At 47.2% G+C, this 17,770-nt stretch overlaps 1 protein-coding gene across 1 annotated transcript in view; it reads left to right on the forward strand.

Annotated features, from left to right (window-relative positions):
* The first annotated feature begins 1,200 nt into the window (after positions 1–1,200).
* The window catches only part of SNX30 (sorting nexin family member 30), a 117,387-nt gene continuing 100,817 nt past the window's right edge, over positions 1,201–17,770 (forward strand). Inside the window, exon 1 of the mRNA XM_008513171.2 lies at positions 1,201–4,839. Within this exon, the coding sequence (XP_008511393.2) occupies positions 3,826–4,839 (1,014 nt within the window). The 5' untranslated portion in view covers positions 1,201–3,825. The remainder of the gene's footprint in view (positions 4,840–17,770) is intronic.

Genomic DNA, 17,770 nt, shown 5'->3' on the forward strand with positions numbered 1-17,770 from the left:
GAGCAGTGCCATGTCCGCGCCCAGGACTCGAACCAACGAAACACTGGGCCGCCTGCAGCGGAGTGCGCGAACTTAACCACTCGGCCACGGGGCCAGCCCCTAAATCCATCTTTTGATGAATATCCACATGCATTTCTGTTGTGTTCTGGGAGTGGAACTGCCAGGTCCTATGATGTCTGAATGATCATCTTCTAGATCCTTTTAAGGATCATTCCTAGTGATGGAACCAAAAAACACTATTGTGGAGCACACAGCTAATAGATAGGTTTTCCATCTCAGCCAAAGATTCACTGCTAACAAGACTCAATGCCACAGCTTCCAGTACTTGTCAGTTCAATATTTTCTCCTGCCCAACCTAAGTGGGTAGCCACCACAAAAAAATGCATATACACCCACACCCCACACGCTCCAGAGCCTCCTTGTGAAGAAAGCCAGGTAGTAGGCATCACTTGTAACGTCAGTGAATTACATTTCTATGGGCGGATGAGGCTCAGTTACTAGGAGACCGCAGGGCCAGCCAAAGAAGTTTTTGGGGCTCTGGAAAATATCCATTCTATTGTGAGACACTTCATAGCCAGAGCTCTGAAATGAATCTGTCAACAGATAGACTAGTTCATCTGAGCTCTTCTCCCAAATTTTAAGCACCGGTGGATGCTGAATAAAAATAACCATAAAAGTTTTGGGCAAAAGGATCCTGTAACAGAATATTGTAAGAGAAATTTGTCTTTTAAGCACCTTTTCAGCAAACAGGAAATTTCTCCACAGTAAGCACTTCAAAAATGCTATTTACAAAAGGAGTTTTGGAATGTCAATTTATGGTTTAGAGAAATGGGTGGAGCTCTGAGAATGGTGTTTCTCAAAGTATACAGACCAGCATCAGCACGAGATCACCTAGGAGGGTGTTTAAAAAATGCAGATTTCAGGCCCCACCTCAGAATCAAAATCTCTTGGGCGGGACCTAGAAATTTGCATTTAACAAACACAGGTGTTTCTTAGGCACCGACTCCATGCATTACCTACTGCAGAGGGTCTCCAAGCTTTTGGGGCCAGGAGCTTTAATATGGAAAGATAAAATGATCCTATCATTTTACCCACAAGCCTCTCCTCTGCCGGTTCTGGGGCAAGGCCCAATTTCTTTTCTTTTCTTTTTTTTTTAAAGATTGGCACCTGCGCTAACAACTGTTGCCAATCTTCTTTTTTTTTCTTTTCTGCTTTTTCTCCCCAAATCCCCCCAGTACATAGTTGTACATTTTTAGTTGTAAGTCCTTCTAGTTGTGGCATGTGGGACGCCGCCTCAGCGTGGGCTGACCAGCGGTGCCATGTCCACGCCCAGGATCTGAACCAGCGAAACCTTGGGCTGCCGGAGCAGAGTGCATGAACGTAACCACTCAGCCATGCGGCTGGCCCCCAAGGTCCAATTTCTTGTTTGCAAAACTTTTCAGGTCCTGGCCTCAAGTGGACCTGCTGGCTTTTGCTTTTCCCTGGGACATCATTGGCTGAATTAAATTGTCCACACAATTTTGCCTCTGTTGGCAATAGTGCCTTCTCAGTGGCCCCCCTTGTTTGAGACAACCCTCTGTGGCTTTCTACATGTCACTCTGAATGCCCTTTGAAAACCTCCTTTGTCCTCATCAGCCGTCCACTTCAGAAGTGGTGATGTTATTTTGATGCAGGGTTTGGGATGCCATATAGAATAAAGCTACGATTGTATTCAAAACCAGAAGAGGATAAGCAGCTGACACAAACATGAATAAGGCCTAAGCACATGCTGTACCAGAGGAGAGAAAGAGAGAGTGCTTGGTTGTGACTCTGCTTTGTTTCTGAGGTCTGCGTGCTCCTGTAAAGCGCTGATAGACTTGCTAGTGAGATTTACAGGATCCCAGCTTACAGAATTCTGGGGCCCAAAGCCCTGTCTCCTGAAAGATGCCAGCCTAAGTGGATAGCCTACAATTCCCTATGGATGGGGGAAGGCCACCTGCTGTGTTCTTGGGTTCTGGTGGCATCTCCCCCATGTCCCCATGCACATACATCCAGTGAATTCTTCCTCAGAACTCAGCCCTAGAAATCCAAGCTTTCTCCACAAATTCCAGCAAACACCACAACCTTCTGATATAAAAACTTCATATTCCTCCTCACCACCGTGTTGCTTTGAAAACTTTTCGTAGAAGCATAGTCATAGACTCCGGGATACTTAACGTTATTTCATTGACAGTTTCCCACACAAGGAACACTGAAATACAACAGGAAATGGTGAATATGAATAGGCAGTTCTCGGCTAAATTTGAATGCGGGAAACTTTATACCAAAATGTTTTCCATAGAAGTCCACTTTCTTTAGTTTTGATGACTACCCACTGGATCGTTGTGGCCAGGTGCCATTGACCAACCAGGAAATTGGAAAATAAATAAACTGTTTCATAAGGCCTTTTAGGAACTCTGTTTGGTTTGGGGTTTTTTTTGTTTTTGTTTTTTTTTGGTGAGAGCATAGAAAAATGGTATTCTGACCCAAACTGAGCAAACAGAGGAGTTTGGAGTGCAGTATGTTTAATTACGAAATTTCTACCATTACCGTTTCATAAGAATAGTAGAGAAAATCCATCAAAGAGGGGAAGGAAGGGAATTAACATTTAGGGAGGATCTATTCCATGCCAACATTTTGCTGGGACTGTTACATAGAGAATGCTATTTTATTCTCACAACCACCGCGGAAGTAAGTATTACCTGCTCCCTGTCCTCCTTTTAGGTGAGGAAAAAGGTTTATTAAGGTTAGATAAGTCACTCATGGTCATCCACTCATAGTGACTAGGCAGGAATTCACATGTGGCTCTCTTTTCACTCTTCCCTGGTTCCCTGGTGTCCCGAGGAGAAAACTGAGCGGGGTCTTAATAAAATAAGATCTCCATTATGTTACAGCAGCCTGGCTGTTAAAATAAATAACACCATTCAATAAAAATATCCATGTTATACATCTATGGAACACTAATTTCTAGTTATATTCATGCTATTTATTTTAATGCTAATCAGAACAGATAATAGGGTCTGTAGTGGTTGTAAACAGCCCTTGAATATAAAAGTATTCATTTTGCCCAACTCCAAGAGGACCAGACATCGGCATTCCTGTGAGGCAGATGCAGCATTTAGAATTGTTCCCGCTACCCTCTGAATCGCATTCTTCCCAACCAAGGCAGACCCATGGCGCGGTGGGGGGGCGTGGAGAGAAAGGATGGTAACTTGAGGACTAAGCCCAACGAATTACAGCAGAAATAAGGGAAGGTCGTTGAAGGTCAGTGAGTCTCCGAGTGACATTTTGGGTCAGCTTCAATTCTCTGCATTCTGCTCTTGCTGAAGTATCACTTGTTTCTAGAGACCACAGTGAATTCCAACTTCAAGGTTCGTCAGATGGAACTGGACACACTGAAGGAGTTTGGGAACAGATGGGGGAAATGTGCTCCCTCACCATGAGCCACCCTACCCACTTCCTTGCCCCTATCTATCTGTCCTTGGTGGGGTGATGACTGACCTCTACTTACTTGGCCCTAAGAACACAAGCTGCAGAGACAGGTAAGGCGAACTTACACCCCAACGAGCCCACTAACGCCTGGCCTGTCTCCACTCCGCTAGCAAACAGAGCCGAGAATCCAGCTCAGCCAAAGGCCTGAGAAGGAAGCATACAAGCATGAAAAATACGGTTCTTTCCAAAGGCAGTTCGGTCAAGGTGTGAGGTTAAGAGTCATCTATCATTCGTAGCACTCCCTGTCTTTATTTACTGCTGCTCACTCCTCTGAGGTTTAACCGCCCATAAACCCGGCTTAACTGCAGAAGCAAGATGGCCTGGGGACCTCGGCGTGCATTTGAAGAAACCCCGCTGCGCTTCCTTGAATTCTCTTCTAGGTTCCTCACCCGATGTTCTCTATCTCCTTTGAGACTCATGGCCTTTTATAGCCTTCTTATAATAGGCGTCCTAATTCCCGCCATTTTGGGTTATTTTAGAGGCCAGAAGGTCCCGACTCACGTGCGTGCCCCAAAGCCCCCAGCCTCAGGCGTGGCCGCCCGTGGGCGCATTGGTAACCGCGGGTGGAATGGAACAGGCTCCTCCAACGTCTTTTTCCACCCCTGGTTTCCGTTAAATATTTGCTCTGGGGACAGCGCGCAGCCTCCACACGGCCAGCCTCTCGGAGGCGAGGCTGGACCTCGGGAGGACAGCGGCCGAGGGTTAAGGGCGCACTTCCTGCGGGGCGGCGGCGGCGGCGGCGGCGGCGGCGGCGGCGGGGGCGGGGCTGCCCGCCTCTCCCCTCTCCCCCCTCCCCCTCCCTCCTCCCTCGCTCCTCCCCTCTCCCCCTCCTCCCGCCCGTCGCCCCCTCCCGGCCCGCCGAGGCGCGGCGGGGGCGGGGCCGCGAGCGGGCAGGGTGGCGTGGCGGTGCGGGCTGGGCGCCCGGGCCAAGGTGCGGGCGGCCCCCGGCGGGCTCGGGCGTGGAGCTGGGGCGCGCGGCGCCGGGCAGCCCAGCCCAGCCGGGCGCGGGCAGCGAGGAGCCGGCGGGTGGCGGCGGCGGAGGCTTCCAGCCCGGCCGGTGCAGGGCCTGGGAGCGAGAGGCGGCCGATCGGGGCCTGGCCCGGGGCGCTGGGGCACCCGCCGCGGCGGGCGACAGGAGGAAGCGGCGGCGGCGCGTCCCGAGCGGTGTGCGCCATGTCGGGCGGGCCCCCCAAGGCCCTGCAGTCCACGGGGCCCCACTCCCTGCGTGACATGCCGCACCCGCTGGCCGGCTCCAGCAGCGAGGAGGCCGTGGGCGGCGACAGCACGCCCAGCCCGGACCTGCTGATGGCCCGCAGCTTCGGCGACAAGGTGGGGCGCGCGGGACTGGGGACCGGGAGGCTCATTTGGCTCCAGAGGGGGATGGTGGATCCGGAGCCCCCCTCGGCACCGGGCCGCGCCCACCCTGGCGCCCTGTCCCGGGGGTGGGCGTGCGCTCGCCCCCAGAGCCTTCGGAAGGAGCGTCTCCTCTCTGCCGCCCCCGCGGGGTCGCAGCTGCAGGGGGAACGGTCATGGGGGACAGGCATGCTCTGCTGTGACTGGTCGTGTGCGCCGGTGACAGCTGGTGGGGAGGGGTCCCGCCTGCGTGTTGGGGACTGAGGCGTGTGTGCAGGGCTCGGCGCTGTATCCTGAGATGGGGTCCCATGTTCCTCCAGGTGCATCCCTGAAGGCTGAACTGCCTAATAAGTTGTAGCTCCTCCAGTTTCCTGGGACTGAAAGGAGCGAGAGTTAATGGTTTTCGTGGTAGGACTGGGCAGCCTTGGTCTTACCGCCAGAGTCGTTGTCTTCCCCTGTCTGTCATGTGGAGAGTGATCTTTGTTTAGGTTTGATGTGCGCCCTGAGGAGTCACCTGACTCAGACCCCAGCCGCGGCGGGACGGAAGTCTCGCTGTGGTTTTCTGTCGGGCCCCCGTCACCTCTGCCGGCCTCCCACGCTGTTTAGGTTTGCCAGAGGCTGGTTTTGTGGTGGATGAAAAGGAAGCTCGCCCTTTCACCTTCTTTGTGCAGAGGGAGGCTGATTTTCTTAGAGCAGCGTCAGCCTCCTGCTGCTTTGAGAGACAGCCGAGTCCAGCGAGGGGTAAGGGCTGGCATCCCCCTCCCCATCTCCATTTCAGCTGTGACCGGGACTCGAGCCTTCATTGTATCAGCGCTGCTGTTGCCACTTAGTCACTAATTGCAGAAATTAGAATTTTTCTCCTCGTGATCAGGGTTTCCTCCTCTCAGTAAAATAGGAAATGAATTCCTCCTTGTCCCAGTACTAAAAGGAATTAGGGGACCTAACTTTCTTTCCTTCTTAGATGGGAGAGGGTGTGGTACGGTAAAAATGAGTATGAATGCACTGAGCACTCAGAATAACCAGGGAGGAGGAACTAGCTATCTTCCTGAGACAGTTTGTGAAAGTAGTGAGTGGGGAGGATGAAGAATTAAAAAGCTAATGAAACCAATGCATTGAGCACCTTGAGGGTGTGTGTGTGTTGTGTGTGTGTCTTTGTGATTATTTCTCTTTATTTTCCAGGCGATTATAAACTACAGGAAAGCTTAATGTTGCTTGGAATTACCTTGCTTATATTTAGCATTCAAGAAATAGTTATCGAATGACTGGATAATTTGTTGCTTTCTTGTGGACAGAGAACTTAGACCTAACTGCATGCAGGAGAGGAACTCAGGTTAAACCTTCTGATTTCCTTCTTAGGTCTGTGTAGGATAGTGAATTAATTATCTGTTGCTGTGTAACAAATTACTCCAACATTTAGCACCTGAAAAAAGTATCTGGGGGTCAAACATCTGGGAGCAGCTTAGCTGGGTGGTTCTGATTCCGGTCTGTCTTCCAGGCTGCGGCTGTCTGGAGGCTGGATTGGGGGAGGATCAGCTTCTGAGCTCGCTCACGTGGCTCTTGGCAGGTCTTAGTTCCTCTCCATAGGCTGCTTCACATGGCAACTGGTTTCTGCCAGATCCAAGAGAGTGAGCGATCCCAAGACTCAAGCCACCGTCTTGTGTAATCTAATCACAGAAGTGACGTGCTTCTGCCATATTCTCTTGGTTACACAGACCAATGCTGGTACAGTGTGGGAATAGGGTCTGAATACCAGGAGGTGGGGATCATTGGGGCCATCTTGGAGGCTGGCTACCACAGGTGGCTATTTTAAATATTTGCTTAATGATCCACTCTTGGAGGATACCTGATTCAGAAGTACATATGGGCAGTTTACTGGTGTGTACTGGGAGAACAAATGCCCTGTACCGCCAAGATCTAGCTGGCAGGCCAGAAGTTAGGCCTAAGTCTAAGTACTTCTGGCTTCCTTTACAGGGACAGTTCTGTGAGAGAGACAGTCTTGAAGGCATTATTATTAATTATTATTTAATAAGTCTCCTTACAGCTATGAGGAGCATCAAAATGACATCACTCCCAAGGGCCTGATTTATAGTAAGCCACTCTTCCTTAGAGGCTTAGCAATTTCTCTGAGTGGGAGTAATATTTTCCTTGAATCTGGGCATACGCATATGCTTATAACTCAGGAGAATTTCTGCAGAGGGAAGCTAGCAAGCAACAGAGGTGAGTCAGGACCCGTGGAAGGAAGCCTCTCCTTTGCCCTGCTTTCTCTTGCCTGGCAGCGTGGGGGTCATGGAAGAGCAGGTGGGAAAGTGGACGTGCTATGGTCTGTCTTTGAAAAGAAGTCTGTTTTCTTGCCTTTTTGGACATTGGGGTTGTGATCCTGAGGGCCTGGTTCAGAGTCAGTTCTGAGCTTGGAGAATGATAGGCTGCTCATAGTGCAGGGTTGCTGTATTATGTGGAGGGGAATTGCTTTCTGTGGGTCCAGGATGGTGCCACAAACAGGAAAGCCTTGTGTCTCGGTCCAGCAGACACTCCTGAATGGCCTCTGGGATGCTGGGTAGGGGTGAAAGACCAAATGTGATGGCCTGTCCCTCCACCACCTTCTAGAATCATTCAAACCATGGTGCGATGGGAGGCATCCTTTCTATCTACTGGGAGTTGCTAGGGCTGATTATTTTGATGTCAGCTAAACTCATCAAGCTTCCATCACTACCTCTTTCATCTCCACCTAAAATGTAAATAAACCACTTGGCCCATCTCTCTTTTTTACTTTCATCTGCAAACTGCTCTGAGCAGTTTCACCCCTGACTCCGGCTCCAGCTCCTGTGTGCCTCCCGAAACTTAACACCAAACCCTCTCAAGCCCCAGCTGTGGTTAACAGCCCTTCCCACACCCGAAACCTCTTCATCGAACTCTTCTACCTATTTCCTGCCCCCTTAGGTCCCTGCTTCCTCTGAAGTCTTCAAAATGCAGGTGTCTTTTCCTCCTATACTCCGCTTATATCAGGATCAGGAGATGGGGGTCAGCGTCCTCTCCTTCCACTGCCTTTTACAAACCAGGCTCTCCTTCTTCAAGGCTCATGTCGTTTTACTTGTTCATTCAGCAAATATTTGAGGGCCTGCTGTAAGCTGGGCACTGGTCTAGGAACTTGAGATGAATCAAGGGTTGAAGACCCCTGCCCTCACTGGGTACATTTTAGTGAGTACATACTATGCTGTATAGTAACTGCTGTGGAAGGAAGAAAAACTAGGGCAGGAGGGGGAGAAGGGGCTGTGGGAAGAGGGATTCAGGTAAACCTTCTTGAGAACTTGAGATATGAGCCAAGACTTGAAGGAGGTGAGGGAGTTAGCAGGTGGACGTCGGGAGGAGGATCCAAGTGGAAGGAACAGCCGAAGCAGAGGCCTGAAGGCACCTGCCTGTGTGTCAGGGAATACCCCAGAGGCCAGTGTGGCTGGCGCAGAGAGAACAGGGAGCCAGGTTGTATAGGGCCTGCTAGGCTACCCTGAACCCTTTGACCTTTCCTTTGAGTGCCATTGCAGGGTCTTGAGCAAAAGGAGGGCATGGTTTGAGTTAAGTCTTAAAAAGGACCCCACCGTCTCTTGAATTAAGAATCCTTTATTTGGCTATTCCACTGAATTAGGTTTCTTTTTACAGTCATGCGCTGCATAATGACATTTCCAAAGGGCCACATATACGACGGCCCCATAAGATTATTACTATATAGCCTAGGTGTGTGGTAGACCATACCATCTAAGTTTGTGTAAGTACATGCTATGATGTTTGCACAGTGACGAAATCGCCTAACGATGCATTTGTCAGAACGTATCCCCGTCATTAAGCGATGCATGACTGTAGTTAAAAGGACATAAACCAAACACAAACTGGCTGAAGAAAAGAAAGACCCTGCTGGCTCATGTGGTTGAAAAGCCCCAGGTATTTTGGCTTCGGGAATGGCTGGAACTAGGTATTCAAATGATGTCAGGAATCTGTCGCTTTCCATCTCTTGGCTCTGCTTTCTTCTGTGTTAGCTTAATTCTCAAACTGGTGAAGGCATATATTCTACAAAAAAGCTTCACAACTCCAGCAGAAAGAGAGCACCTCTTTCCCGATTGTTCCAGCAAAAGCTCTGGGCTGGTGTCTCATGGGCCTAAATTGGGTCAGGCGCTGAAACTAATCTTTGTAACTGATTGCCCAGACCTGGACGTGTCCTTATCTTTGGAGCCTGGCGAAGGGAAGTTTCTGTATGTTTAACTCTGAAATGTATATACAAAGTATATAAAATGTATCTGTATAATTTAAAGAATAAAATGTATTTATACGGTTAAAAGAATAATAAAATGAACACTCATGTTCCTACCCCCCAGATTAAGACATAGAATATTACTAGTATTTTGGAAGCCCCTTCTGTGCCTGGGGAGGAAGGAGATGGTTTCCAAAGCAAAATCAGGATGATGTTACTAGAAGGAGGAACGCATGACTGTTGGACAAGCAGAAACAACACATGTCTATTACAGACGTTCCACTCGTTTTTTCTTCCCTGTCATTTTCTAACTTCCCTACTTCTCACTCTTATTCATTAAAATCTTTAGACTCCAACTAGTCTTCTCACATCGTGCCCTCATCTGGGGGACCCTGTCCAAATTTCCAAAACTGTCAGTTTATTGACCCTATTCCCAGTCACCTTCCCCTCTTTTCAGTTCAGCTGCCCTCTCCCATGGCCACACCCTTGTGTTATAATGCCTGGAACTGTTCCAGCTCTGAAATAATGCCCTCAGATACTCCTGCCTTACCCTTCTCTCAGGCAGCAGTAACTGATGACACGTGTTCTCTGACCTCTTGTGCTCACGTCCCTCCTCAGATTCTGTGGCTCATCTGGTCCTTCGCTCCTGTCCCTGTCCTTTACTCAGTTCCCTTGCTCTTCCGCTTTTACACTCAACCTGGGTCATTCCATTTCTTCATGTCTTTTGCCTACACCTAGGGTGCGGGGGTACCTTGAGAATTGATGCCAGTGCAAAATCTCAGGTTCTGACCACTGTTGGGACCTCAGTGGTGCTGGTCACCCTTCCTTTCTACAGAGGCTCCCATTCTGCTGTCTGGCTCATCTGAAGCTTTTCTCTGCTCCTCACACCTTCCACCCCTCTACTCCACCCTCCCATTCTGCTGATGGCCTCCCTTAGAAGCCACCGTGAAAGAACTTCCTTTCACTAAACTACAAAATGAACTGACCCTGTACCTGTCCTTTCTTTCTTGCCCCCTGCTGCAGTAGAAGAGATTTTTAAGGCTGATCCTGGACTGTACGACCCGCCTGCTCTGGCCTCTCGGAGACCCCGCGCTGTTTGTCAGCCCGCCTCACTTCTATGTCTTCAGACTCCCTCTCAACCGGCTCATTCCCATCAATGTTTAAACATGCTCAGGTCGCTCTTGTTTCTAAAACAAAGGAAGAGTAAAGAAAACTTTGCTGTGATGCTCCCTTCTCCTCCATCTCATGCCCTATCTTTTGACTCCTCTTCACAGCCAAACTTTTTTAAAAGATTTTCTCCTCTTGTCTCTACTTCCTAACCGTTGGCTTACTGTTAGCCTACTGCTGTCTGGTTTCTGACTTTACTATTCAAGGTCCCTCGTGACTTCCTTATTGCTAAATCCAGTAGATGCTGCCTAGTCCTTATCTTACCTGACCTTTTGGTGGGCAGCGCTTGATCCTGTTGAGTGCCCCGCTGTTGGAAACACTCTTCTCCTGGCCTTGTGTTTTAGAGTATGCCCTCTGGAACCAGGTTGTCTGGATCTGAATCCCAGCCCCACTACTTACAGTCTTTGTAACAGCAAATTATTTAACCTCTCTGAGCCTCAGTTTCCTCATCTGTAAAAAGGGGATAAGAGAAGTCTCTACTTCACAGGGTTAATATGAAGATCTGGTGAGTTCATACTTAGAGCGGTGGCTGATACATAGTGAGCCTTTAATAAATGTGACGGGGGTGGTGGTGGTTGTTATTCCTTGAGATTCTACTCTCCCCATTTCCTTTGTCCATTTTTGCCTATTCTTTGTCAATTTCTGTATCAGTTGTGTTCTGGTCAGGGAATAAAAACCACTGCAGGTTTTTCAGACTGAGAGACAATAATACAGGGAATTAGTTACATGGATGGAAACATGGGAAGTCCAGCAGGGGATGGTGAGTAACCCAGAAAGTAGCAATAGCAGGAAGCTGCAGTTACCCTCATGGCTGGAGAGTCAATGGGAGGAAGTGATGTTAGCGCAATCCAGGAGCTTCTGTGGGAACTAGAACCATGGCAGGGCTGTTCAACAAGAGTGGGGACCACAGAGGAAGGGAGCCCTGGAGAGGAAGCAGCTGCTGCCAGGGACGCTATCCGAACTAGAGAGAAGGGCCTAGAACTGGGGGACAAACACCTGGCTTCTCTCCTCATCCTGTCTTCTGGTCTTTCATCAGTATCTTCTGTTGGCCAAAATATCCTCCTTGGTGGACACGTGACCCTGGCAGAGCCAAACAGTCTTTCCTGAGATTTGCTCAGAAGGATGCTGGGGGAAAAAGTCTGTCTTTCTGTTAGATCGTGAACCTTTGTTTCCTGTGATGTGGAGAGTGCCTGCTTCAGACTGAAACCAGAGAGGAAAGCAGAGCTGGGAAGGAAGAGGGGACGAGCCCGGAAGATCACTTGAATCCTGGATCCACCTGTGCCAGCTATTCCTGAAGCCGGCACTGCTCCCTGTGCTTCTTGGTTACAGGAGGTCATGAATTCCCTTTAGTTCACACTCTTTTCATTGTGCTTTGTCACTTGAAACTTAAAAAAAAAAAAAAAAATCAATACATTATCTTCAAATGTGAAGTGGAAATTGAGTTCTACTTTGGGAGCATTGAGAAGGGGCTGCTTAATTCCTCTTGTCAGCCCCACTCTCTCGGGGTGTGTGTCTGCAAATCCACAGAGGTGGCAGAGGTGTGTTTTCCCGAGGTCCTTGAGTCTGAGGAGGCTTCCAGGGGCGTGATGGAGGAAGCATCAGGGGCCGACGGAGGAGCTGGAGCAAAGCTCCTGAGCTGGAAAAAGACCCGTGCCTGTTAGGTTGATTGAGCTGGGTCATGTCGAGAGCGGGCTTTGAGAGTTAGACGTGGGGATTAGTGAGAGAGGAGGTGGGAGACTGCTTCGAATGCTGTGCAGTGGAGGTTGGCTTTTATTCTTTAGGCAATAGCCAGCCTAGGGGGTTTTTCAGCAGGGGAATGTGTGATCAGTGCTTGGGTTGGGGCGAGACTGGCTGTGAAAGAGGTAGGTTAGGAAGATATTATCCTGATTTAGGTTGGAATGGTTGCCTGGAAGAAGAAAGATTAGAAAATGTAAAGATGACTAGTTTTGGTATAGTGGGGATGACTGGTTTTCTAGTGTGGGGGACAGATGCTGACTGGTCCCCTCATTGAGAGGGGGAACACAGATTGGGAAGCAAGTGTGAGAGGGGGTGTGAGATGGCTGGGATGCAGTTTGAAGTCAGGAGTTTAGGACAGAACCCTGCTGTTGAAAGCCCAGTCAGAATTCAAGGATTAGCACAAAAGCTGCCTCTGGGAAGCTCTTCTGTACTATAAAGATGTGTAACTCCTGTTGATCCAACAGAGATGGGAGTGGAAGATGCAGAGGTTGAAGTCAGAACTTAGACAAAGTGGGTTTTGACAATCAGGCAGGCAGTTATAGCAGTTTGGTAGTAGGAAGGGTGGTAGCTTGGGGGAAAAACAGGGTTGAGGAAAGCCCTTTAGGATGGGGGAAAGTTTACGGAGAAGACAGATGTTCTGTGATAAATGAGAGTCTCTCAAAAGAAGTACATAAAGAACAGCTTGGCCAAGGTGCAGTAATTCATGTGTGAGCAATTGCGTTTGTTCACTAGGTATTAGAGGGGTCACATGCTGGCTCATGTCTGCCTTGCCGCCCAGAGTTCCTCATTTTGGCTGCCGCAGAGCAAGGATCAGAAATTATTGTCGTGTGTGTGTTTGGGAAGGGGGGAATGGACAAGGGCAAGAGGGATATGCAGAAAAAGTGTTTCAGGGCTCCTGTTTGAGAAAAAGCACAGAGGCAGGAAAAGCACACAGCATATTTGGGTAGCAGAGTGCGGATGCTTTTCAAAACCCATCTCTCTTGAGCATCTGCTATGTGTGTAGCTCTGTGCTAAATGCTGGGGACGCTGAGAAAGATGAAAAAAAGGTCTCTCCCTTGAGAGGTTCATGGTCCAGTGCAAAAAGAGACACATGTACAGGTGGTTGCAATAGAATGTGAAAAATGCTAAATGTATTTACTAGCTCTGCGGCCTTGGTTAAGTTTCTTAAACTTGTAATGCCCCAGTGTCCACCTGTCTAAATTCTGCGTTATTATACAGGGGTGTTCTGAAGAATAAATGAATATTTAGAATCGTGTCTGGCACACAGTAAATACTGTGAAAATGCCAGGTGTTCTTATTGCCTTAGAAGTAGACCCTGAGAGAAGATTTAACTGCCAGTAGTTTATCTGAGAGGTGAAGGAAAGTGTGGCAGGGAAGGGGAGGCAACCAGTAAAAGGTACGTCACCAAGCCAGTTCCACTGGGCATGGCTGGAGCTTTCCTCTCCTGGGGAACCCTGGGGGCCTGTATAGAACATGCATCTGGTTATCCCCACCCTGGGTGAGGGAGCTGGGGTCTTTAAACAGCAATGCTCGTCACTCATTGGTTGAGCTCTGCGTGAGTAGGGTGTTTGGGCAGTAATCCCCAGGTGCTTTCCAGCCTGCCCCATGGCTGGGCAAAGCAGATTCAGCAGCCAGGGGAAGCACTCAGGCCAAGAAGAGCAGGTGCTGGCAGTTGGAAGTCAGGCCAGTGGGCACTGAACTGATCAGGGCGAGGGGCTGTGGATGGGGCACTGACAGCATCTACTACAGTTATTATGAAAATGACATATAGGGAATGAAGTAGGGAGTGACCGTGCTTAGGAGAGTGGTGGCTTTTCCAAAGGAGATGATGTTTGAGCTGGAAAATGAAGGAGAAGTGGATGTTTTACAGATGGACACAGGGAGGAAGAGTAACTGGAGCAGAAAAACCAGCGTGTTTTTGACAAGCTTAGCAGTGTCAGTTTGCTGAGCGGTGTGTGAGGGTGTTGGTGGGCAGTACAGCTGGAGAGGTAGGTAGTGGGCAGATTGTGGTCTATGATGGCAAATAGTAAGGCTTTATCCCAAGTGATTGGGAGGCTGATTGTATTTCAGACAGGGCAGGCGCAGGGCCATATTTGTGTTAGAGAGGTCACTGTGACTGTAGAGCCCCTAGCGGGGCTAGGGTGGGTGGAGCCAAGAGGCAGGGAGTCCAGGGAGAAGGCTGTTGCAATGGAAGGATGGGGGAGCAGTTTCAGTAGGTCTTTGACTCATTGGATTCAAGAATGTGCTGGTCAGGAGTTTTGTTTGCAAATGATAGAAATCCAGCTCCCACTAACTTAAGCAAGAAGGTGAACCTAATGTTTTCAAAGTTTATCTATGTCATATGTATGTATCAATGCTTCATTCCTTTTTTTTTTTAAATTTTTTTCTAAAGATTTTATTTTTTTCCTTTTTCTCCCCAAAGCCCCCCGGTACATAGTTGTATATTCTTCGTTGTGGGTCCTTCTAGTTGTGGCATGTGGGACGCTGCCTCAGCGTGGTTTGATGAGCAGTGCCATGTCCGCGCCCAGGATTCGAACCAACAAAACACTGGGCCGCCTACAGCAGAGTGCGTGAACTTAACCCCTCGGCCACGGGGCCAGCCCCTATGCTTCATTCCTTTTTATGGGTGGATGATATTCTGTTGTATGGATGGACGACATTTTGTTTATCCATTCATCAGTTGATGGCCATTTGAGTTGTTTCTTAGGCGTATATACTTTTTTTTTTAAAAGACATTGAATACAATTTATTTAATTTCCTACAATAATTTTGACATTCGAGGTTAATGGTAGTTTTAGATATAAATGTACGATGAGATGGTTGTAAATACCCTGATTTTTTTTTACACCATCTCAGCCATTTTTAGGTATACGGTTCAGTAGAGTTAAGTACATTCACATTGTTGTGAAACAGATCTTCAGATCTTTTTCATCTTGCAAAACAGACTCTATATCCAGTAAACAACAACTCTCCCTTTCTCCGTCTCCCCAGACCCTGGTAACCGCCATTCTACTTTCTGTCTTTATGAATTTGATACCTCTGCTTTAGATACCTCATAGAACTAGAATCATACAATATTTGTCTCTTTGTGATTGGCTTATTTCACTTAGAATAATATCCTCATGGTTCATCCATGTTGTAGGTGTGACAGGACATTCTTCCTTTTAAAGGCTGAGTAATATTTCATTGTATGCATATATCACATTTTCTTTATCCATTCATCCATTGATGGACATTTAGTTTCCTTTTACCTCTTGGCTATTATGAATAATGCTGCAATAGACATGGGTGTGCAAATATCTCTTTGAGATCCTGTTTTCAATTTTTTTTTGATATATAAACCCAGAATTGGGATTGCTGGATCATGTGGTAATTCTGTTTTTAATCTTTTGGGGAACTTCCATAGTCTTTTCCATATCTGCTGCATTATTTTACAATCCTGTCAACACTGCGCAAGGATTCCAGTTTCTCTACATCCTCACCAACACTTGTTATTTTCTCTCCTTTTGATAGTGGCCATCCTAGTGGATGTGAGATTATACCTCATTGTGGTTTTGATTTGCATTTCTCTGATGATTAGTGATGTCGAGCATCTTTTCATATACTTGTTGGCCATTTGTATATCATCATTGGAGAAATGTCTGTTCAAGTCCTTTGCTCATTGTAAAATCATTTGATTTTTTGTTGCTGACGTGTAGTTCTTTTTATATTCTGAGTATTAACCCTTTATCAGATACATGATTTGCAAATATTTTCTTCCATTCCATAGGTTGCCTGTTAACTCTGTTGATTGTGTCCTTTGCATAAAAGTTTTTAAGTTCGGTGTAGTCCCTTTGTCTACTTTTGCTTTTGTTCCTGTGTTTTTGGTGTCATATCTAAGAAATCACTGCCAAGTCCAATGTCATGAAGCTTTTTCCCTATGTTGTCTTCTAGGAGTTTTACAGTTTTGGGTCTTAGCTTAGGTCTTTAATACATTTTAAGTTAACTTTTGTATGTGGTGTAAGAAGTTCTCTTGCATGTGGATATCCAGTTTTCCCAGTACTACTTGCTGAAAAGACTGTCCTTTCCCCATGGAGGGTGAATATACTTATAAAGCTAATTTCTTACTAACATCAATAAACTATACTGATACTTGAAATGCTAGGATGAATTTATTCTGCAAGAGTTTGAGTGACTTCTTTGTCTTATGTGCTGTGTAAGGCATTGTGTTCCTTAGGAGTTGATATCTCGATTCTGGAAATGACGTTAGCCTGGGACAGGTCAGTTCTCAGACATTCCAGGTAAATGATGTCTTACTGTAATTAGAATAAAAATGGTTGTGGAATAGCTGTTTTTACTGTAAAAATGAAAGCCTAGACCTTCTTTAGGGCTATTTAATTAAGGCAGACTTGTGCTCTAAGGAACTGGGCTTGTCATCCTGCTGGCCTCATCGTCTATACTGCAAAAATGCAATATAGCAGCATTTCTCTGCACTGTGTGGTCAAGCAAATCTTGTTTATTTCATGACTTGCATCAGCAGTTGTGAAGGGCACTTGGACTTTTTGTTCATTCCTCAAAGATTTCTATGGGCCTATCTCGTGCTAGCCCTGGGGGTTACATAGATGAACAAGATTACCCTCCTTCTAGGCACTCAAGGTCCAGGAAAGGAGACAGAGGAGGTACCAGTGAAGAATTGCAATTTAAGGTGATGATAGGGCTATACAGTAGTCCCCCCTTATCTGCAGTTTCGCTTTCCCTGGTTTCAGTTACCCATGGTCAACCATGGTCCGAAAATAGTAAATGGAATATTCCAGAATTAAACAATTCATAAGTTTAAATTGCACACCATTCTGAGTAGTGTGATGAAATCTTGCCTTTTTCCTCTTCATCCTGCTAGGGATGTGAGTCATTCCTTTGTCTAGCTTATCCATGCTCTATACGCCACCCTTCTCCCTGTTAGTCACTTAGTAGGCATCTTGATTATCAGATCAACTATTAGTATCGCAGTGCTTGTGTTCAAGTAACCCTTATTTTACTTAATAATGGCCCCAAACCGTAGAGTAATGATGTTGGCAATTCGGATGTGCCAAAGAGAAGCCGTAAAGTGCTTCCTTTAAGTGAAAAGGTAAAAGTTCTCAACTTAATGAGGAAAGATAAAAATCTGTGCTGAGTTTGCTAAGATCTACAGTAACTTTTGCTACAGTTTATTGTTATAATTGTTGTATTTTATTAGTTATTGTTAATCTCTTAATGTGCCTAATTTATAAGTTAAACCTTACATAGGTATGTATGTATAGGAAAAAACATGGTGTATATATATATAGGTTCGGTCCAATCCATGGTTCCAGGCACGTACTGGGGGTCTTGGAACGTATCCCTGCAGATAAGGGGGGACTACTGTGTACGGAATGCAATGAGAGTAATCAGAGTGATTTCTTTGAGTAAAAGAAATTCTAGAGCAAAGCATGTTTGAAGGTGGCCTTGGGGGGCAGGCCCCATGACCAAGTGGTTAAGTTTGCACACTCTGCTTCCACGGCCCAGGGTTTCGCTGGTTTGGATCCTGGGCGTGGATGTGGCACTGCTCATCAGGCCATGCTGAGGCGGCGGCCTACATGCCACAACTAGAAGGACCCACAACTAGAATATACAACTATGTACTGGGGGGCTTTGGGGAGAAGAAGGAAAAAAAAAAAATGAAGGAGGCCTTGGGTTACCTATTACAGGTAACAGCTGCATTTTGTCTTTTTTTTTTTTTTAAAGATTGGCGCCTGCGCTAACATCTAAAAG

Source organism: Equus przewalskii, chromosome 26 (assembly GCF_037783145.1).
Source record: "Equus przewalskii isolate Varuska chromosome 26, EquPr2, whole genome shotgun sequence".
Classification (NCBI taxonomy): Eukaryota; Metazoa; Chordata; class Mammalia; order Perissodactyla; family Equidae; genus Equus; species Equus przewalskii.